This window comes from Talpa occidentalis, unplaced genomic scaffold (genome assembly GCF_014898055.3).
Source record: "Talpa occidentalis isolate TD23 unplaced genomic scaffold, MPIMG_talOcc4v2.1 talOcc4.11, whole genome shotgun sequence".
Lineage (NCBI taxonomy): Eukaryota > Metazoa > Chordata > Mammalia > Eulipotyphla > Talpidae > Talpa > Talpa occidentalis.
The window spans coordinates 81,655,043-81,677,494 of NW_023601104.1; the positions used below are offsets into that span (position 1 = coordinate 81,655,043).

Below are 22,452 nucleotides of genomic sequence, written 5' to 3' on the forward strand. Positions count from 1 at the left end.
TTTATGAAGCTAATATCTAAACACACAGAGTAGTTACTGAAAGGTTTGGCGCAGTAAAGAAAAGGAAAGCCAGGCTAAATTTCTCCCAGGCAAAAAGTTTATTGACCAGGCAAAGTTCACCAACCCCCGGGGGTCGGAGAAGTCGCACCCCTCAGGGGATGAGGATAAATCTTTTACAGGACAGCATCTGGCCTTATGTCTTGCTTTTCAAAGAAGTTGTTCTCTCTTGGAGCTTATTGTTCTTTCATGGCTGCTTATCAGGCAGGTGCAAACTGGGTAGAGCCAGCTCCCAGGATGTGGGTGGCCACAGTTTCAAGTTCCTCCCTCTGCCTCATCACTGCCCCGGCCTCGACCTTACAGTTACCACTATGGAGAACCATGTCAGCTAACGTTTGCCCCAAGTGACGCGCATTAGACTACGCATTACTGCCATTCTCCTTTGTTTTTCCTTAACCCTATGTCTCCCACGACATATGATGACGGCTAAGTCACTCGGCCATGGAGAAACCAGAACTGAGATTTGGTGAGGGGCCGCAGGCAGATCCTCTCCCTTGCTCCGCCGTGTGTACCATGTAATGCTGGAGAAGGTCCTGGCAGCCCACTCATTGCCCTGTTCGGAAACCCACCCTCCCTTACCTCAAGTGCTCCAGCAAGGAGCACCGAAGTGAAGCCCCTGGCCCGAGCCACACCTGCCCTGGGAGCGCCAGCCGAGGCTCGCTCTGCCAGGCCAGCACACCAGGGCGGGTGCGAGGGCGACCTGTGACCCGCACTCAAGATGGCGGCAGAGGCGTCAGCGGCCTCCTGCCCTTCTCCATCATGGCGGCCACGGGACCCGCCTCCCCGGGCGCCGGAGTCATGTGACCCACACAATGGCTGAGCGCCTAGTCCTGGCTTCCCAGCAACGCCGAAAGAAAGCCATGACGGCCGCCGCGGGTTCGGCGGGCCGCGCCGCGGTGCCCCTGCTGCTGTGCGCGCTGCTGGCGCCCGGCGGCACATACGTGCTCGACGACTCCGACGGGCTGGGCCGGGAGTTCGACGGCATCGGCGCGGTCAGCGGCGGCGGGGTGAGCGGCAGGCGGTGGGGTGCGCGGAGGGCGCCGGGGTCCGCCCCGTCCCGCCCCACAAGCCCCCGCGGCGCAGCCCCTAGTTTCCGCGCCCCCCACGTCGTCGCTAGGCTCCTCGGACGCCCCTCGACCGGGGGTCGGGCGCACCGCTGGGGGGCGGGGACGGGCGGTTGCTCGTGTAAGATGAACCTGGGGAGACGTTTAGGATTAGCAGATGAGGCTGCGGGAGCCGCCGAGGGACAGGGCTAGTGAATGGCCAGAGCGGGGCTCGAACCCTCATCCTGGGCTCCCCTCGGAGCGCGCACTCCGGGAGGGGCGCTCCTGAACCCGCCCGAGAGCCGCGGAGCCTTCGCCTGCAGGAGGGGCGCCCCCGGTGGGGTGCTTTGACCGGGGCGCTTCCTTTTTAGACTGGGGTTGGATGGGGAGTCGGAGCCTTTAGTTCGGGGGCGGCGGTTGGGCGCTTCCTGAGGGCAAGAGCCCCGTGATTTTTGTTGGAGGCAGGACAGGTGCCTCAAGACCTTTTTAGGAAGATAAGAGTTCTGAAACTTTCTGGGACTTCTTTGTCTTTCTTTTTTAAATTAATGGTAGGCTCCAGTAGTATCGAATGATGGTCTGGGTTTTGTTTTTAAACTATTGAGGGGACCTGTGTTACCCATAGATGGTCGAGACCAAGAGGATGAATTACCCTTTGGATGGGCCAGTGACTGTTCCTTATTGGTGGCTGCTTTTGAGTTTGAGGAGGAGGAATAGTTGGCTTGCCACCTTAGGGTGCAGAACAATCACCAGGTGTTTGCTTGTAAAAATGCAGATTCTGTCTCCTAGCCCCCCTGCCCGACTTTGTAGTTTTGGGTGTGACCTGAGAATCTGCTTTACACACAAATACTATTGAGAGACCTTCTTGATTCAAGGATCTCAAGAGCAGGGGATGAATTGCTGCTTTAAAAATAGGAACTTTACATTTTAGAGTAGTTTCAGATTTACAAAAAAAGTTACCAATACATTGCTTATATACCCTGCAGGCAGTTTCTCCTGTTAATCAGCATCCCATATTAACATGGTACATTGGTCACAACCAACATAGTTAACATTAATGGAAGTTTATACTGCCTTTCGTATTTATTTACTTTTTTACTGAATGCTCTTTTCAGTTCTGGGATCCCATCCAGGATACAATTACATTTCATTGGCATGCCTTTCTTGGCTGTGACAGTTGAAAGGGGTTCTTGTTATTTGGGGCATTCCATAAGATTTTATGTAAAGGGAGGCTTGAAAGGAATCCTAGGTTTCTGCAGTGTTGGTGTGGGCACTGGCTGATGTTTCTTTAGCTTCTGCTCATGCTGACAGTGAAATGGAGCTGCTAAGCAAATGAAATCTTTCCTGTTTCCTGCTAAAAGAGTCATAGGTCTAGTGCAGTTAATAATGCAAAGTAAATGTAAACAAGTTTTGCATCTCTAAAGCCTATCTAGATGAGATTACCTAAAAGAGGTTACATTTTAACAAGGCCAGCCAGCCTGCCAGCCAGGCTGATTGATCTCCCAGGGCATCCTCCAATACCTGTCTTTTGTCACAAACCTTTGTGCTTACTGACCGATGTTATCAATGTAAGATGGTTATGTGTAAAAGAAACCCTTTGTCCCTAGACTGGTGCTCAGACCTTACGGGGCTATCCAGTTATGAGACCTCATGCATGAGTAATAAAGCTGCTCCTGACCCCACCATTCCTGAAGTACCGCTTGTTCTTCCCCTGTCTGGGTAAAAGGCTAGAATTTATTTCTGCAACAACAGGTGACTTCCAGGCCTGAGAGCTTTCCTCAGTACGTTTGTTCTTGGCTCCTAATAAAATGTAGTTGTTTCTGCCCCATTCTCTGTAATCTTGATTTTTGTCTCATTCCCCTCTTTGTAACCTATGGGTTTGTGGGGTTTATGGCGCCAGGCCTTTAGGTGAAAGGTTTTTTTTTTGTATCCCAGATCAGTGCTAGAGCTAATTTGAAAGCATTAAGGTGGAATCTTGAATAGGCTGTTTGTTGGGTTGAGTCAGATGGAACTTTTATGCTCAGAAGCAATTCACACGAGTTTAAGTGCTTGCTTGCTGAGTGGTTTTGTGCCAGTCCCAGGTGAGTGGATGAGCCCTGTTCTTTCTTTTTTTTTTTTCTGTGGGATCCTCGCTGCCGGTGGCCGTGGATCGAACTGGCGCTGCAGAGGCTGCAGGCAGCCTTGCAACCCAGCGCTCAACTGCTGCGCCACCAGGGGAGGCCTGGATGAGCCCTGTTTTTATTATGATTGCAGGACACCCTCAGCTATAACTATCAGGAAACTCTGGAAAAAAGATTTCTTATTCTCAGGTTTTGGAAAGCACATGGCACACATGGGACCACATAACTGGAGCCACATAGTGGGGTCACAGTTGATAGAAAACGTGGGCCTACAATTCTGCTTTTAATGGGGTAAAAGTGGGGGGAAACTACTTTTTCATGGCCTCACTTTAAATTAAAAACCTAAGATGGAGACAAAACAAGGGCCCCACATAGTTACGAAACTCAACCTTGAGATTTCTACAACTCAGGAACTTGGGCTGCCCCCCCTACTTGACCTGGCTCTCTACCTAGTCATGTGGCTGGTGATGTGTGTGTGTGTGTGTGTGTATTGGAGCTAGCCATCATTTGAGTGGAGGCTTCTTTGAAGTTAATGCCCTAGCAATCAAAGCTTAAGTCAGGCACTTGCATTACAAAAAGAAAAAGCCAGTTGTGAGGCTTTGTCAAACTTGGTCTGTACTGCTGTTATAGAGCAGCCCCGATATTGAACGGGTTGCCTGGCTGTGGGTCCTCACCCGCGTGCTTACAAGGGACTTATTAATACTCCACTGCAGGCACACACAAAAGGTTAATAAAAGGTTTATTTACAAGGGAAAAGGAAATAAGGAAAATGTACAACTCAGGGAGAAAATAGGGAAATAAAGTCTTTAATGCGTCCTACCCGATCCGCCAACCAGGAAACCCAAAGTCACTCTCCGAGCTGGCCAGACGCTGCTAGCTGGTGGAGAGCCAAAATGGGGGACCCCTCCAAAGCCCACGTGTCTGCCTTTATACCAACTTGGCTGCTTAACCCCACCCTCAGGTCCCAGCCACCTTCCCTTTGGTGGTGATGGAATTTGGAGTTCCCAGTGTCTTTGGCTTTGGCCTGGGGTGGGGGTGGAGTCCACAAAGCCTGTATGGAATTAGCTTTAGGACATCTTTTTCCCCCTAACACTGTGATCACAGATTCTGACCTGGGGGGAAAATATCTTTTCCTAACCAACTGATTCACACTTTTATTAACTAATGTTGCTACTTCATTGGCACCTATTTCATAGTAACCTGTGGGCTAATGGGCTAATGTATTTTTTTCTTTATTCCTGTCATTCTCTTGTATTTTTGTGGTTTAAATTTGAAATTGTCAGTATTTCATAAGTAGAGTACCCATTTGGCCTATAGGATATGTTTACTTAATACATTAAATCCAGTGTTTAAACTTGCCCCAAACTGGAGTTATTTTAATTTGGCTCAGTTGAAAATTGTTAAAATGAGAATTGTTTTATAAGTCAGAGTAGTAGACTCTTAGCCCATCTTACAAGCTAGCCAACAGTCATTTGTGTACACTGCGTCAGTTATCTTAGAAGTTCAGTAAGTGCTGATTGAATGAAGATGGTTGCAACTCTTTAAACCTGTTCGTGGAGACACTGGCACCTAGCAAAGTCTGTGGCAGAGTGGAATATTTTCATTTGGTCTTCCTGTCTGCTAGGACAGGAAAGGCAGCTGGGTGCAGTAGTTAAGAATGTGGACTTCAGAGCAGATCTCCAAGGGTCCATTGTGCCACACAATGTTTAACCTCTTTGTCTCAGTTTTTTCTCTAGGGACTTGGTAATTCCTGCCTGATAGAATTGTGAGGATAGATGTTAAGTGCTTAAAATGGTGGCTGGTTTGTGACTCATCTTGGTTAATGCTCTGTATCCGAGATTAGGGAGGAGGAAGTTAGCCCAAGGACTTTAAATGAAAACCTTGTTCCAAATCAGGTAGGTATACAATGCTTGCCATTTGCTGACAGCTTACTGTGTTCTAGCTGTTGTGCTAAGATTTCTTCTGGTTTGGTTATAAACCACTCTTGTGCTTGTTTGGGATGAATAATTTGGTAATATGTCATTGCTTGATGGTGCATTTCAACATCTGGTTCTACTACTTTTAACTAACTATTGCTATTGACCAATGCCGTTGCACTGGAGATGACTTGGCTTCCAAGAGCATAATGATGTGGTGTGTTTGCTTAGCATTGACACTTTCTAAATTAAGGATATGAGTGCACAGAGTACAAAATAACCCAGAAACAGCAAAATACACAATTCTAGTAGCATAATGCCGGGCAGGAAGCATTGTTTACCTTGACTCAAGGATAGGTTCATGTGGCTAACTCATATACTTAAGAGTTTTCTACTTTAGTATTTGAGCCTCTGCTAGACTGCTCTTTGAGAACAGTGACAACACTTAAAAACAAGTTTTTCAATACCTTCCATTTATTGGGAACTTACTATGTGCTATCTACTGTGCTAGATCCTTTACATACATTTTCTTATAGTCTGGCATCAACTGAACAAGTAAGATAACCTACTTTACAATAATTTTTAAATAATGTAGTTTGCAAATAATGTCAGCAGGGAAGCTCCTGGCTCAGTCTTCTGTATTAAGTTGCCTGTACCAGTGCAACACGTGATAACGTGAGAGACACTGAGTAAATGCTTATTGACTAAAATTCTGTATCAGGTTATGGTCTTGGGGAAGACACAGTCTCTTCTCAAAGAACATAGAGGTAGGACAGACAGAAGAGTAAAGCAGTGATGAGGGCTCAGGGCTGGAAGGGTTATGGTGGAGAGCTGGACCTGGTGCCCAGGGAGTCTGCAGGAGCAGCTCCTGCTTCTCATCGGGGAGGAAGAACAGAAGGTATCCTTTGAATTGGTAGAGTTTGAGCTAAAACTGAAGGATTAGTCAAATCAGGGTATGGTATGCATGCCAGACAGAAAAAAAGAGGAAAAAAAGTGGCATTCTACAGTTAGAGAGAAGGTGTGAGTGATTAGAGTGATTAGGTATAAAATGTCAGAGTTAGCATCCAAATAAGGGATTTGGATGTCAACTGGGCAATTTGAACTTTATATTGGAAACTCTTGGAGGTGGGGAGGTCTTGATAGGTTTAAACAGCAGTTTCTTGGTTAGATTTGTGTTTGGGGAGCATCAGTCTGGAAAGCAGTGCGGCTGGTAGACAGCAGAAAACCACGTGGAAGACATTGTGGTCACTGAGGCCATACTCAAGTTGAGAAAGACCTCGGTGGTTAGAGGTGGTTAGAGAGGAGCTCCGCAGATCTGTGGCTCAGTTGCAGCATCTGGGGAAATTTTCGGGGCGTGTGGGTGCATCGTGGACACTGTCAGAATGTTAGAGGTAGCATATATGAGATATAAAATAGAACCTTGAGCCTCGTAAGTCAAGTGTCTGCCTTGTCATATATTGGGTAAGGTGTCAGTGCCTTGAACCTAGAATCTGAGTGGTTTTCAAGTATAGGAAATAAACTGTTTCATGTTAAAACCAACCCTTCTTATTCCCCTTGAATATATTGTTCCCAAAGATACTTTGGGTCACTTACTGGCTTAATGATTTCTTTGTTCAAGTAGTCATCAGCCATGGTTAAAGTGTGATCAGGTATTCGCCCCTGCACCTTTTACCTCTCTGTCTGTGCAGTCAGATGTTGATCTTGTGTGAGGGTTCCTTAGTACAGTGTGGAGATCACTGTGTGGTCATTCTTAATGGTGACAGATTAACACTCAGGATCTCTGATAAGAATGAGAGTGGGAGTAGTGGTTCTGTTAGGGGGAAAAGGATGTCCCAAAGCAAATTCCATATAGGCTTTGTGGACTCCACCCCCACTCCAGGCCAAAGCCAAAGACACTGGGAACTCCAAATCCCATCACCACCAAAGGGAAGGTGGCTGGGACCTGAGGGTGGGGTTAAGCAGCCAGGTGGATACAAAAGGCAGACACGTGGGCTTTGGGGCTCTCTCCATTTTTGGGCTCTTGGCCAGCAGCAGCGTCTGGTCAGCTCTGAGAGTGACTTTGGGGTTTCCAGGTCGTCGGATCGGGTAGGACGCATTAAAGACTTTATTTCCCTATTTTCTCCCTGAGTTGTACATTTTCCTTATTTCCTTTTCTCTTGTAAATAAACCTTTTATTAACCCTTTTGCATGTGTCTGTAGTAGAGTATTCATAAGTCCCTTTAAAGCGCGCGGGTGAGGACCCACAGCCAGGAACCCGTTTAATATCGGGGATGCTCTATAACAGTTCCTTTTAGCATAGCTGCTTGTAAATTTTCCTATGAAGTAGTATGGGAAAATTTTACCTGAGATTCATCTTTCTCATCCTTGCCCTCAGACATTTTAATTGACAGGTGGCCTTAAGACAGATAACCTGTGTTTCATTTCTATTTTTTCTTTTCCCCCTTTTTATTATTTTATATATTTTTTACATCATTCTTCATTTTTGTGCGATGTTTGCTTTCTCATCTCGGGTGTAGTCCCCATGAAATTCCCACCACCATTTCACCCGTGCACCATCACCCTAGTCCCTTGTGCTTTTCCCACCCCTGTTTTGATCTTTCTCCCTCCTCTCCCTGCAGAATGTCTCTGGTTTATAGTTGCCTGTTGATTTTGTTTTTTTGAGTAAATTCTTTCTAATGGAGCATTTTTGCAAAAGAAGAAATTTTTTAAATGTTTCATTTCTTTTAATAACCTCTCTCTAAGTCAAGATTCCTCAAGGCAAACTTAAAATCATGAGGTTCGTCAGTAGCCTTAGCAAGCTTCCTCCCAGCCAACCCTCCTCTCAGAACAAGAGAAACTGGCTGGTTACTCAGACCTTGTATTTTAGCTATTGGGCAAACAAAGGCAGACAAGCACATAACCTGGGAAATGACTTTCCACAGCTCAGCTTTACTCAAGGGCTGTTCAAATATGTATGTGCTTGGTGGTACTATGACAAAGTGTTCACGATTGGATTTGCTTTTTTATAAACTTTTGAAAACTTGTTTTTTAGGCAACCTCTCGACTTCTTGTAAATTACCCAGAGCCCTTTCGTTCTCAAATATTGGATTATCTCTTTAAGGTAATGGGAAATAATTATTTAATACATCTGTGATATTTTAGAAGCTGTATGGTGAATTTCACCTATTGAATAGTTCATCTTCACAGTTTTAGTTTTGTTAAATAAAATGTCAATTTACTGTTGGGATAAGTTGTTATTTATTTAAATACTGCTTTGGTTTTGGCATCTGTAAGACCAACGGCAGTAATTAGTAATTGTCTGGAAGTGCTCAGTCCTTCGTACAGTGAAGCACAGTGTTAATGCTGTTACTTTTTTCCCCAGCCAAACTTCGGTGCCTCTTTGCATATTCTAAAAGTTGAAATAGGTGGCGATGGGCAGACAACAGGTAGGAGTATTTGGGGATTGGGATTGTTTTCCCCAACATTTTATTTATACCTAAACATAAGTACTGTGATTTTAGAATATAAGTGGTAACAATTTTGATATTATTGCTTACTAGATTATTCTTTATTGTTCCTTTATTCTCAGTAGGTTTCAAAAACTCAATTAAAATATGCAGTTTTCCATCAAAAATAGCATTTGGGCTTTAGATTGCTTATTTAGTGGAAATAATTAACAGTAAACAAATCCATGGTTGTATTAAAACTATATTCATTGCACAGCATAGAAACAGCCTTGAATTTTAATGAGAGGTTAGAAAAAGAAATCTTTTAATGTGAAAATTATGGAAGAGGTCATTAGCATTGAATAAAAGTGGCAAAAATAAGTGATCAATGTTTCAGAGATACTGCTTTTTTTCTTTAAAAATTATTCTTAACCACTTAATTTTTAATCTTCATTATTCCTATTTTGATTGACTTTGTATAGTACAAGTAGCCAATTAAAAGCTCACAGGTCTTCGGTTTCCAAGAAAAGCATCACTGATTACTTATTATATAAGTATAGTCAGATTCCATTACAGTGAACTTTAGATTTGTCTGTATGCCATGTCATGTTTGGAAGTGATGTTTGGTAAATTGAGTTATCTGTGTGGTGGTATTTGCGTTTAATTTCTGTTAAAAGAAAAAAAAAATACCCTTATTTAAAAACGAAAGAAAGCTCGGTAACAAAAACTTTCTCTGGCCTCTTATATAAGAGGATATGTACATTGTCCTAAGACGGTGTGTCTAGAGTACATTTATGTGGAATCGATAACCAATGGCCGTCTTCATTTGCTGAAGCTAACTTAAAGGTAGAGATACAGAAGCTGGTAGCCCTTGTGAATTCTGAGGCTTGCCTTTAAGAATTGGGCCTGGGTTCCTCTCCTGGTGAGACCCTCCTAAGCAAAGGCAGATGTTTGTAAAACATGATCACACACGAGGACTTTGATATCAGTTCTCTACCTTGCAACATCACAGAGGGTTAGTATAGAATTTTTTAGAGTGGGGATGTGTATGCATTCCTTTTTCTCTAAAAACTGTTATCTCAGTATAAAACACATGCTATATAGGTTCAAAGCATGTGGCTTGAGAATTGGGACTTAGGGGCCTGGGATTCACATTTAGAATTTAAAAGCTGGATGCTAAGGTGATCTGAACTTAAAGTTGGACATGGGACTTTACAAACCCAAGAGATATCAACAACCCAACAGAAAGTAGTTCCAATTTTCTGTTATTTGATGTGATAATACTTCTCTTAGTACTGTTTATAATAGTAGGTCATGGTTTTATTATTTAAGACCTTTATGTTAGGGCCATGGAAAAAGATGAAATAATACGCTTTGTTCATCTACCCTGAAGTTTGAGATTGTTCTGATTGCCTCACTTCAGGGTTGGAAGTAGAATACTGCTACTTGTGTGTATACGTGTGGAGGTAAGTGACCTTACAGTCCACCATTAACAGATGCTTTCCTTTCTCTCTTGCTCACTCCCCTTCAGATGGCACTGAGCCCTCCCACATGCATTATGCTTTAGATGAGAATTATTTCCGAGGATATGAGTGGTGGTTAATGAAGGAAGCTAAGAAGCGGAACCCTAATATTACGCTCATGGGTGAGAAGTGAAGTTTGCCATGCTTCTCAGTCTGTTCTCCTTTAGCTTGTAAATTTGGAGTCATGTTTGTTGAGTCTCCAGTAATACTGAGGTACTAATAATACTGTTCCAACTACCTGTAAGCTACCAGCAGCCAAGTATGTGTCAGACAGGATCCTTTCTTTGCTCTTATATATTATATCTGCTCTTTATAGTGCTCTGGAGTAAGAGAATGTGATATTCTTTCCATTTGCAGAGGCGTCAGTGGAGGCTTAGAGAGGTTATTCATCTGACTTTAAGCTCAGATAATTAGTAAACTGCAATGTCAGATTTAGAATCCAATTCCATTCTGGGTTTTATTTGTGATAAACTGCTTTCTTCCACACGATTTCTTACCTAATAAAAGGGCAGTATTACTTATAAAATGTTATATTCCATGTAGTAGTAGATCCCAGCTATTTGCGCAATTGTATATTGCTCAAAGAAGTAGACAGCATTTCTAGAGGAGGCATATACAGAAGTGGTTGCTTTTTACTGTTGTTTTGAACCTCATCTATGTGGCAGGAGGGTCACTGTTTCAGGCACTGGGGACACTGAACAACCCAGCCCCCACTCTGGTTCTCATCATGCTTAGGTCCTAGTGACAGGATCACTGAGTGATTTCTCAAATGAGACTATTTATTCTATACTTCTCCAGCAGCAGCATGCTGGCCTGTGGAGTGTTGCTAACATCCACAGCAGGGCATACTTTCACCATTTGAAATGAATTTGATTTCTTGAAATAGGCTCAAATATTTATTTTTTTTATAAATTTTTTTTAAAGATTTATTTATACAAGAACTGGGATACAGGCCAGATATGTGGGAGGGTGAGAGCATTCACCAGAGACAGAGTGGGGAACAGAACAGGCAGAGTGACGAAATACACTGCTGAGCGGAGCAGTGGGCGAGACAGGAGAGGTCTGCTGCGCCACGTGGGTTGCTCCGAGAGGCCAGCGGGGATTGAACTGGCACTGCAGAGTCATAGCGCTGTGCTTAACCGCCTGCGCCACCAGGGAGGCCCAAGGTTCAAACATTTAGACTAAGTAAGATTAATGATCCATTTTAAAGATTTGATTTCAAGTTGTTTTCAGATTCATTTTTCACAAAGACAAACACGTTTTTCTAAATTAATGAAAGTAAGGATCAATGTATTCCCTCTAAATGGACTCTTGTATGAGATTCCAGAAATGTTTTGAGCAGTAAAAGGCCTCATTGACTTCAGCACATACTTGGCTGTTGGGCAACTTTCAAGGTCAGTCCTCATTTATATGTGGAAAATCTGGCATGCTGAGCCATGTCCTCACGAAGGAGGACACTCAGAATGTATTTGATATTTCCTTGTTTTAAAATGTTCCATTAATTAGGGTCACATTTCTTATGTAGAGACACTTAGGCCTTCCTCCTGAGTTTAGAAAAATAAGCATTTTGTCAGATTAGTTTGATTTTTTTTCAGTGATGAGCTACATTGGTAATATATATGAGCAGTTAAGGAACTTAGCTTTTGAGCTTATTTTAATATAGTAGACACAGAAGTAGGATTTGAGTTGTACTTAGGACTTTTCTATTTTAATTTTGGACTTGAAAATTGGGAGAATTAATTATAAATTAAATAATTATTAAATAAAATCATTGGAAGAATGTGGGTTACTTTATAACATTCAACACAGATGTACTTTCTTATTGAATCATTGGCATGTATATTGATAGGAAGACAAACTAACTTTGTTAAATTTGATTACCTAATTTTTTAAGTAACCTTTAGTTGTAATAAAATGTGCTAATGAATGAGGAGTCAGTATTATTTATTAGGGTAATTGGCATAAGCCTGGCAGCATGCTTTGATTTGACCTCAGACAACAGAATTGAATTATCAAACATCCCTATAGCAAGTGGTGGAGATTTACATTAAATTGTCTTAATTTCGTTCTGTTGCTAAGCATCTTTCAGAGAGGTGGGTTTTTTGTTTTTTGTTTTTTTCTTGGTTGTAGTTTGTTTCTTTTGTTTGTTTTTTCTTCTTGAAAGAACATTTAGAACCTGACTTTAGGGTCGGTGGGGAATCATGGTATACACAGGCTGAGAATTGTGTCTGGTATATAATCTTGCCTTTAGTTTGATCCATATTGACTTTTTGCTTAGCCTGTGTTCTTTTGGCTTACTTTGCTAGTCTCTAACAGTGTCAGCACTTTATACCCCTCCCAGCTCTGCCTCTTCCTTTCTGCAGGGTTACCATGGTCTTTCCCTGGATGGCTGGGGAAAGGTTTCAACTGGCCTTACGTGAATCTTCAGCTGACTGCCTACTATATTGTGACCTGGATTGTGGGTGCCAAGAATTATCATGATTTGGACATTGATTATATTGGGGTTAGTAATATACATAAAGCATGAAAAATTCCTGGAGTTAACTTGTAACTTTTAAAAATAATTTGATTCTGCAGTACTTTGTTGGCTAACATTTTGTACCACGAAAATGATTCATTCTGTTGGTGTCTGATGATAAATTAACTACATGTAACCTTCTAGTCCTCCACTTTGCCCATCTAGTTTCTCCCCACTTTTGAAAACTGTACAAAATGTATATTTCATATTCACTTGCCCTTGCCCTAAACTATTATTTGACACCTTTTAATATTTTAAAAGTGTAAAATATGGTCTGTTGTCTTTCTAGCTGGTCTATTTGTAGGCTGGAGGGGCACCTCAGTCTGCACTGTACCCCACAGAGACTCGCACCCACAGTGTCTCCGTGAACTTCAGCGTCTTAAAAATAGGCCATTTGTGAAAACTGTTTTTTAAAAGTTTTCATAGAATCGGCAAGCAGTTATTTAGTCCAACTGTGTTGTACACACTGTAACATTATTTTCTGGGATAACAAGATTAATGCACTTTTGAGGAGTTCGATAGAAACTGGAGCAGATAAACTGCAGTATCACAGGACGGTATAGGACGTGGTGATGAGTCAGTGGCTGGATGATACCAGAAGCTAGAATGTGGATGTTTTTTGTTATCCTCCAAATTATAATTGAATGTTAGCATGTACTTGAAAACTTTCTTATATGAGGGTATTCTTATACTAGAACTTTATAACGTTAGCATATTTCTAACCCACAGTGAGACCAAATGTAGGTTTATGTTGAATAGCATTCTGTTGTGGTAAAGTCATGCTGAAAATGTTTCATGTAATTAATGGGTGAGTCACATCTCTTTTAGACTTGTGCTAATCACATGCTCCGGTGGAGAACTGATTGATAAGAAATTCTTTCCAGTATCCACTGGAATAGAAAGAGTTACAGCCCTATAGTTACAGTTATCTCAACTGCAAAATCAAGTCATAGAAGTTCTCTTTCAACTCTCAAATTTCATGCTTTCTGGTTCTAAGTTGAAGACAGTTGTGTGCAGGTCTCTTATCTTCATTGAGAGTTTGCTTTTGTGGTGTGGCTCATGGTTGAGAGGCTGTGAGTGCTAGAAGAATTACTTCTGTACAGTGTACTTATCAGTATCTGCTTTTCAGGTGCTTGGGGGATCTTGTGAGACTTAACTACAACAACCCAGGTCTATCTGATCTCCAAGGTCTGGCTAGTTCCCCACACATGTGTCAGTATTTGTTGAAGGATTGAATGAATATTCTGTTTCTAAAAAAACCTCTGGAATAAATGATTGTTAGAAAAGTACCCACGAATTCTTTAAGATTTCTAAAAATTATACATTCATTATAAGTTACACATTCATTAAAATGAATGTATTAATGAATTATACATTCATTAATTTAATTAATTAATTAATTAATACATTAATTTAATGAATTATACATTCATTAAAAGTTATGTTGTCTAATATCTATAAATCCCATAACAGGATGTTCCATAAAGTAAGAAAAATGGCTTTTCAGATGATATGAAAGATGATGAGAGAAATGGCATCTTAAAGATAATGCCAACTTTCTGACACTTAAAAACTTCCAATTCAGACTTCTTGACTTTTTCTTCTGCAGATTTGGAATGAGAGGACATTTGACATCAGTTATATCAAGGTCTGTACAAATTTAAACTATTGCTCTGTAAGTTCTTAGTGAATAATTCCTTTATGGTTCCATGGAAATTAGTGGTCTGACTGCCTTATTTTTTACAGCAAAGTTAATTATTTTGCTAGTTGTGACATAAATTCAAGCAACATCTTAATAATATATTAAACTGTATCTAATTCCTTATAAGTCCTGACTTACCATTTTCTGAAGTCGTGTTAAAATTTGTGGAATTATGATAATCATAAATAGTTATGTGAAAATTAATCTTTGAAGACTTTAGGAAATGTTGCTTTATTCCTTCACTGTCTTTTGTGAAAGCTTCTAGTATGTAGTTTCACCTTCTCCTTTGGCATGTCTGTTATATTGGAGGGTGGTATATGTTTCCACTCATGATCAGCAAGTAGGTAGCAACTACTATTTGCAAGGTGTGTTTTTTTTTAGTCCTTTTTCCTAAATATTTACCTGCATTATTGCCACCTCTTTTATGGGGAAAATACTTTTACTGCTATTTTTCAGAAGGGAAAAATTGAGAACAACTTCTGTCATTGGGAGATAATAGTTTCCCTTTTCAGGTGCATATAGCCCCTTAGTTCACTTTTTTTGTCTCATTTTGTGTCTTATTGCTAAGAAATATAGTTTGTGTTGATATTGTGTTTCATTTAAAATTTTTTTCCTCTAAATTGAGTTTATGTTTTTCAGCAGATATGTGCACTAAATTTCTTTTATTTCTTTACTCATCCATCCAGTCAGCAAACACTTACTGAGTGCCTAGTTTGTTAGGCATTTGTGCACTTGCTTAGCATATGAGTTGTAAAAAGTACTGTTTCTGCCCAAAAGGAGGCCACATTTGGGGTCTCTAGAGGCCATTATGGACAATGAAAATATCAGTCATAATTTCTGTAGCAGAATATCATTTTGCACATGTCAGAAGGCGCAGAGGCACCCTGTGCCAGGGTGTCAGGGAAGACTGTTAGAAGAGGGGCAGGTAGTTAAGAATCTTCAAGACGGATACATGGGAAACCCCAATTCCTAAAGCAGGAGCAGAACACCACAAAGAAGTGAAGATTGAGCAGTGAAGAGATTTGGGGGCAGAGCCAGGGGTGAAAGTGGTGCAAGAAGGGAGGAAAAGTGGGGGCAACTGAGCCAGGATGAGGCTATGTGCCCTGGGGTAATGGCACAGTGGAAGTAGCTGAACGCAACCAGAGCCAGGTAACTCAAAGTCAGCTCCAGCCTGCAGGCTTTGGCAGTAGAGTGGTCAAGAGTGCCGGGGGCAGGGTTGGGTGGCTACAAGAGAGGGACAGTGGAGCCAGTTTGAAGCACAAGGTTTGGTAGTAGAAGTCGTGACTGCCATGAGTGTGGGTCTGCTGAGGGCAGTGAGAGGGCAGAGCAGAGGCCATGCTGTGCAGGTGTGTGGCAAACCCTGTGATCGGGGATGGGGTGCAGGTGTGAGGCACACCCTATGATCAGGGGCGGGGCCACTGCAGGGTCTTAATAGTGGAAAGTCTGAATATTTTATCTGCTGAGTCTTGACATTTCACAGCTTTGTTTTTTTTTTCCTTTCCTTGTGGTTATACTTTAGCCTCTCTAGTTGGCCTCGTTTCATTTGAAGGAGAAATACTAGAATCTGGTTTCCCTTTCCTTTTAAACTTGCAACTAAATGGTTTTATTTTATTCTTTTATAACTAAGTGTCTGATACTGGATTCCACTGTGTTCTAATTTGACTTACTTGGTTTGAAAAACTGATTGCTGTTCTGACTTACAGTATTTTAAGCAGTACCATATACATTTCTTTTTCGCTTGATCTTTAGTTTACCTGCAGTAAAACAGCTCAGGAAATGAAAAGGTCTAGTTTGTATTTGCCATTATTTGTTGCAGCATTTTACTGGAATCTGTATTCTGTTTGCTAAAATGCCTGTTGGAAGAGTTCAGTGATGGGCACATGAATGTAGGTATTTGGGTTTGATAAGTTTAATGACCATATTCCATACAGTAAAGTAAGATGGCCCCTGGAAATAACAAGAATTTATCTTTAATAGTAGAAACGAATACACTACAAGTGAGTGATTTATGTAAAGATGGCAGGGCTGTTGTTTATTTTTGCTGTTTATGCTGTGTTTGTCACTTACTCTGTTTTCAGTGATGTGACTTTTAAATTGTGTATGGAAAATCCCATGTGGGAGCTGAGGGTGGTGCATGGAAATGGGTGTGTGACTCTGGGGGCCCTCACTCACTTCGGCGTTAACAGCCTCCTTTTCATTTATCTTATAAACCAGGTTTCCACCCATGCTTTGTTTTGGGGGGTGGGGATTTCCCCCCAAAGGATTCCACAACAAAATCATTTGAAAATATATTAGATAAAATTTTGCTCAAAGATTACTGAAATTTATACTGATTTTGGGATGGAAACTTATTTATAAAACAGCGAACAGAGGTGAGTACCTGGGAGTGTGATTTGCATAATTCATTATTAAAAAGTAAGCCATCATAGAGGCGATGGTCTAGGAATAGCACTGGGAAACTAAATATGTTCGCAGTGATAAATGAAAATTTGGCGAAGTGGCTGTTCTTCCTCTCTGTAAGAACAGGGATAAGTTTCAGGGTGATGCAACTCAAGATTGGAGGACTGATGTGTGGCCTTCTCGCTGTTCTCTTTGTCCCACTGGAAGGTGTTAAGAAGAATGCTGAACTATCAAGGTCTCTACCAAGTGAAAATCATAGCAAGTGATAATCTCTGGGAGCCCATCTCTGCTTCTATGCTGCTCGACCCCGAGCTCTTTGAGGTGGTGGATGTCATAGGGTAAGGAAGCACGTGTTCACTTCAGAAACTGAAACAGAAGTGGATGTTACCTACCCTACTGCAGATATTCTGTGTCCTAATTATTTTGTTCCCTTGAACTATCAAAGGTTATCAAAGTGTTAGTTTCTTTTTGTTTCTCCTTTCATTCTCATGCAGGTTCTGCTATATGAATGTTGTTGCTGTTTTATTTGGTACCTGAGCATTCAAGTTTCATTTTCCTCATGGTTTGTAACAAAATTACAAAATGTCGTTCTTTCACTCATATGATGATTTCGGATTGAATTTTGCTTTGCATGTGACTAAGCTAGAGACCCACGCTTTCCTTTCATTTGTATTTGTCTGCTATGTCTTTGCTCCTACTTTCAGAGGCATTTTTGTTTTATGTCTCTTGCATATAACATAGATTTTTCTTTTTTAGCTGTTTTAAAAAAGCATATTTTAACGAGTGAGCAAACTCATATTTATTCATGTAACTGAAGGTTTTGTTTTCTGTATTACCTTTTGTTATCTAATGACTTACAATATTATAAAATATACATATCAAAGTCTTTCCTATGTGATTTGTTTCTTTTGCTCTTTTAAAGGACTTGTCTTTTTTGTTCTTTACCAAAGTTTGGTTTTTGGTTCCATTTATTATATTTATATTGACACCTTTAAACCAGTTGTTCTCAGCTGAGAATAATTTTGTCTTCTAGAGGACATTTTACAATGTCAGGAAAAAATGTTATCACTAGTGTAGATGCTACTGGTGTCTGATGGGTGGTGGCTGGGGATGCTTCTAAAGATCCTCCGATGCATAAGATGACTTGCCCACCACAAAGAAAGTCAGTTAAATATCAGCAGTGCTGGGTCTCCCTGGTGGCCTAGAACAACCACATGTTGGCCTAGCACAACCACCACTACAGTCTGCATTCAATCCCCAGCCAGGGAGCTACCCACATGGCACAGCAGACCTCTGCTGTCTTGCCTGCTGCTCCCCTTAGCAGTGTATTTCAGTAGATCTGCCTGTTCTGTCCCGACTCTGTTTCTGGTGAATCCTTTCACCTCTACCTCTTCACCCACCTCCACCACTGGCCTACACCCCAGTCCTTCTATGCAAAGTAAATAAATAAAATCTTAAAAAACACTCAGCAATGCTGAAGTTGAGAAATTGCTTTTTTACTAGTATTTTTAGTTCCCTCTCTATTTAGATATTGTCTGTTAGCTTACTAAATTATTTCACAACCTCATGTTCCTTCCCTTCTTGCTCCTATGATGGAATTTTAATTATCAGAATTTCTTAATCTTTGTAATCTTAGATTAGTTAAAGCTTCTACTCTCTTCATTTGTCAAGTTGTAACCTTAAACTCCCACCAGCTTGCAAACTCAGTTTAGATTTTACTTTCTCCCATCTGCTATTTTGAGTCAACAATATTATACATTTCTAGAACATTTGATATTTAGGTACTGTTTAATTGCTTTCTTTTAGTCTGGCTGCACCACGAAGCATGTTCATGCTCACCTTGAAGTCTACTGCTGGAATTTCTCCTTTAGTATCTTGGGTGTCAGAAGCCTAATATCGACTCTATTTCTCAGAAAGTGCTAAAGTTTATTACTGTTTTCTGTGGCCTTTGTACTTGAAGGACATTTGACACACAGAAATTTCTTTTTTTTTTTTTTTAAAGATTTATTTATTTATGCATACAAGAACCGGGGCACATGCCAGAGGTGCAAGGGTGAGGGTGGGGGTGAGAGGATCCACCAGAGACAGAGTAGGGGACAGAACAGGCAGACTGAAATACACTGCTGAGGGGAGCAGCAGGTGAGACAGGAGAGGTCTGCTGCGCCATGTGAGTAGCTCCCTGGCCAGGGATCGAACTCTTGCTGCAGAGGCTGCAGACAGCTTCACAGTGCTCTGCTCAAACCTTTGCGCCACCAGGGAGGCCTGATACACATAAATTTCTTGTCTATTAATGAGCTCCCTTCCATCCTGCGTGTGTTACAGGTTTACCTCATTTTAAGGACATCCTGAGACACAGGATAGGAACAGATGCTCACAGTGAGGCTGTCATCTAGCTGGACATTGCCCATTATTAAGATGGAAAATCTTGGAGAAGACGTGCGTTTTATTCACTCAACAAGCCACATTCTGACATTTTCCCATTTCTCTCATTCTTTCTTTTTTAGAGCTCATTATCCTGGGACCCGTTCAGTAAAGGATGCGAGGTTGACTAAGAAGAAGCTTTGGTCTTCTGAAGATTTTAGCACTGTAAATAGTGATGTGGGTGCAGGCTGCTGGGGTCGAATATTGAATCAGAATTATATCAATGGCTACATGACTTCGTACGTTACTAAAAATTTCTCAAGGTTTTTATTTTGAAAAATATCAGAAAACACATTAAGTAGAAAAAAGTACACTAAATTTCTCACAACCTAGATTCAATGATTGTAAATAATTTGCTTTATTAGCTTCATCTATACTTAAGCTCTATTTTTCTATCATTTAGTCTGTATTGAATAAAATCACTTATTGAGATTTGATTATTTGATAGTAAAGGCCATCCAGTTCTGTGATTTTTGACAAGCCATACATGTTAATAAATAATTATAGAGTAAATTTCAGACATTATGACCCTTCAATATTTTACCATAAGGCCCCATAGTCTAGGATAGAGTCCTTCCTCATTTCTTATGACTGTGACCTTTTTGAAAAGACCAGGCAAGTTGTCTTTTGGATGGTTCACTTCTCAGTCTGCCTGACTGCTGTGTCATATCATCACTTAATTTGTATGTGATTGTCTGTTTACCAAACAGAGTTTCTTAAGGGAGAATGTAACTCTTTTTATTTCCCAAGGAAGCATTTCTTAAATGCTTTGAGGAGCTCTAATTGTAATTAGATTCAAATTAGTTTTCTGAAACAATGGTAAATAGAACAAAGCAAGGCAGCACATGCTTTTGTGATGTTAATGAGAGCCAAATACTTTTTTACATCTCTTGTTTTTTTTCTTCCTTGTTTTGGAAAGAAAAGATACATCTCCAAGGAGTTTTGTTCTAATAACTTAATTGGGTATTAAGAAAGATGCATATAATTTAGTAAGTGTATATAAGTGTATATAATTTAGTAAGTGTATATAAGTACAAAGATGGCAACAAAATCACCCATAATCTTACCATCCAGGAGTAAAGGTCCTTAGTACTTTTGATAAATGGCCTCCCGTTCATTTTATATGTATAAAATTTTAGTACAGAATTGACACTAAACTATATAATGTGTAGCACATGAGCTGCTTTCCATTCATTTTTAATTTTTATTTTTAAAGATTATTTATGCATACAAGAGTTTGGGTGCAGGCCAGAGGTGCAGGGGGTGATTGAGAGGATTCACCAGAGACAGAGTGGGGAATAGAGCAGGTGGATCTACTGAAACACACTGCTGAGGGGAGTAGCCTGCCAGACTGGAGAGGTCTGATGCGCCATGTGGGCTGTTCCCTAGGGATTAAACTCTGCTGCAGAGGCTGCCCATTGCTTCATAGTGCGGTGCTTAACCCCTTGCACCAATAGGGAGGCCCCTGCTTTCCATTTAACATTATGAACTTTTTCTCAAATTTACTTTTACTACATTATTTTTAATTCTTCTGTATATTCTGTTACATAAAACAGAATTGCCCAGATTTGCCTTGTCCTAAGCACCTATTACACTGATTCCATATTGCTGCCCAGACTTACTTGGTTGAGGATCCCTCAGGAAGGGAAGGCTTCTGACCTCTGTCTGTCTAGTCAGTGCCCTGCTGGTTCTGAGGCCATGCAAGTGGAGGAAACACTCGTGGTGAAACATAGTCCACCTCTTTGGATGCTTTCTTCTTCCTAGAAGTGAAAGTTGTGTCTATTTTAATGATAACTTTAAACAAACTAAAATGATCAATTGTATTTTGATCATTTAAGCATTTATGATTAAATGATCAACCTTTAAGCATTTACAATTATTCCTTAGGGTGTACTCTTAGAAATGGACTATCTGGGTTTAGTTTAAAGGCTTGGATATGCTCTAGAATGCTCTCCAGAGAGTTCATCCCAATTTTTACTTCTATCATTAGCCAGAAAAGACATCAGGCATCTTCCAATCCATGGGTATAATCATGAAATTTAACACTTTCACCAGTAGTAAGGGAGGATTAGGATTTTTGGAATTGAAACTGCTTTGTGTTGACAGAAATGGAGGCTTTCATTAAGACTGTCAGTCTCATTTTATAATGGATGAGGACTTGATAAGAGAAATTCGTGGGTAAATTCTGTTTTTGTGTTTTTTTTTTTTTTTTTTTTTTTTTTTTGTTGTTGTTGTTGTTGTTGTGAGGAGCCCAGCAATACCAGGGTACCAGTACCACAACTTTTGCTTTGCCCTGGGATTTTTCTTGAGAACTCCAATCTTAGTGTGGTAATCTTAGGGTTCAGTACCATCTGAAAGAAGGGACCAAAATATAGAGCAGCAAGTTGATCCAGTTAGTACTTGTAGAAGAAGCAGAATCTTAGCAGCATGACAGCCCAGACTTATTCTGTACTCTTCATACATGTCAGCACACTTCATCCTCACAACCATCACATGAGCAGGGTACAATAATTACCCTCATTTTACAGATGCAGAAACTGAGGTCCTGATAGGTTCCGTGGTTGAGCCATGATTTGAACCCAGGCTGTCTGAGGCGAAGAGTTCTCAGTTGTAAAGCTTTGCAGTAGCTTAGAGGCCAGTTCATAAAGTTGTGCAATCAAACTGGCACATTAAGAAGCCTGACTGTCAGAGGAAAGCAGGTATGGATAGAGCCTTAATTTGACTTCACTCAACTTTATGATGTCTGGTACTGGTAGGGCATGATTTGCTTGGTCTCCTGGCTACACCATTTTTTAGTAGAAATACCTTTTTATTTCTTTGCTATGTAACTCACCATTAAAAACATTTAGATGCATCCAACCCCAGAATTTTCAAAATTATGAGTGAATTTAGGCAACTTATATTTTCTTGTTTTGGGTGGTCATTGGCATAGATGTATATGAACTCTGACAAGGTCTTTTTATTCCAGGTTTCTATATATTTATATTTTTATAACAAGCGGTTTTTGGTGTTTCTCTTTTCTCAAACAATCTTGTAGCACGATTGCTTGGAATTTGGTGGCTAGTTACTACGAACAGCTGCCCTATGGGCGATGTGGACTGATGACCGCCCAGGAGCCGTGGAGCGGGCACTACGTGGTGGAGTCTCCCATCTGGGTATCAGGTATGGCTCCAATTCCATCTCTTACTCCCTAAATTCCTCTCTCAGAGACAAGGCAGAAAATACGTAAAGGGAATTACACAAACCGTGTGTGCGTGCCCTTGTGCATGTATGTGTGTTCCTAAATTTTAAGTATTTTAATTTTAATTTTAAATCTTTTTGAAGCAAGAG

General features: G+C 40.8%; 1 protein-coding gene across 3 annotated transcripts in view; it reads left to right on the forward strand.

The window, feature by feature from the left end:
• Positions 1-734: 734 nt before the first annotated feature.
• GALC (galactosylceramidase) overlaps positions 735-22,452 on the forward strand; it is a 40,650-nt gene continuing 18,932 nt past the window's right edge. The window contains exons 1-9 of one of the 3 annotated variants that reach the window (XM_037503749.2): positions 735-1,064; positions 8,165-8,233; positions 8,495-8,558; positions 10,090-10,203; positions 12,445-12,584; positions 14,209-14,247; positions 16,909-17,039; positions 19,206-19,361; positions 22,160-22,284. In XM_037503749.2, coding sequence (XP_037359646.1) covers positions 870-1,064; positions 8,165-8,233; positions 8,495-8,558; positions 10,090-10,203; positions 12,445-12,584; positions 14,209-14,247; positions 16,909-17,039; positions 19,206-19,361; positions 22,160-22,284 — 1,033 coding nt within the window. In that variant the 5' untranslated portion in view covers positions 735-869. Of the gene's footprint in view, positions 1,065-1,499; positions 1,649-8,164; positions 8,234-8,494; positions 8,559-10,089; positions 10,204-12,444; positions 12,585-14,208; positions 14,248-16,908; positions 17,040-19,205; positions 19,362-22,159; positions 22,285-22,452 lie in introns of those variants that run through there. The other 2 variants (XR_008550437.1, XM_054691820.1) reach the window with 2 other exon arrangements.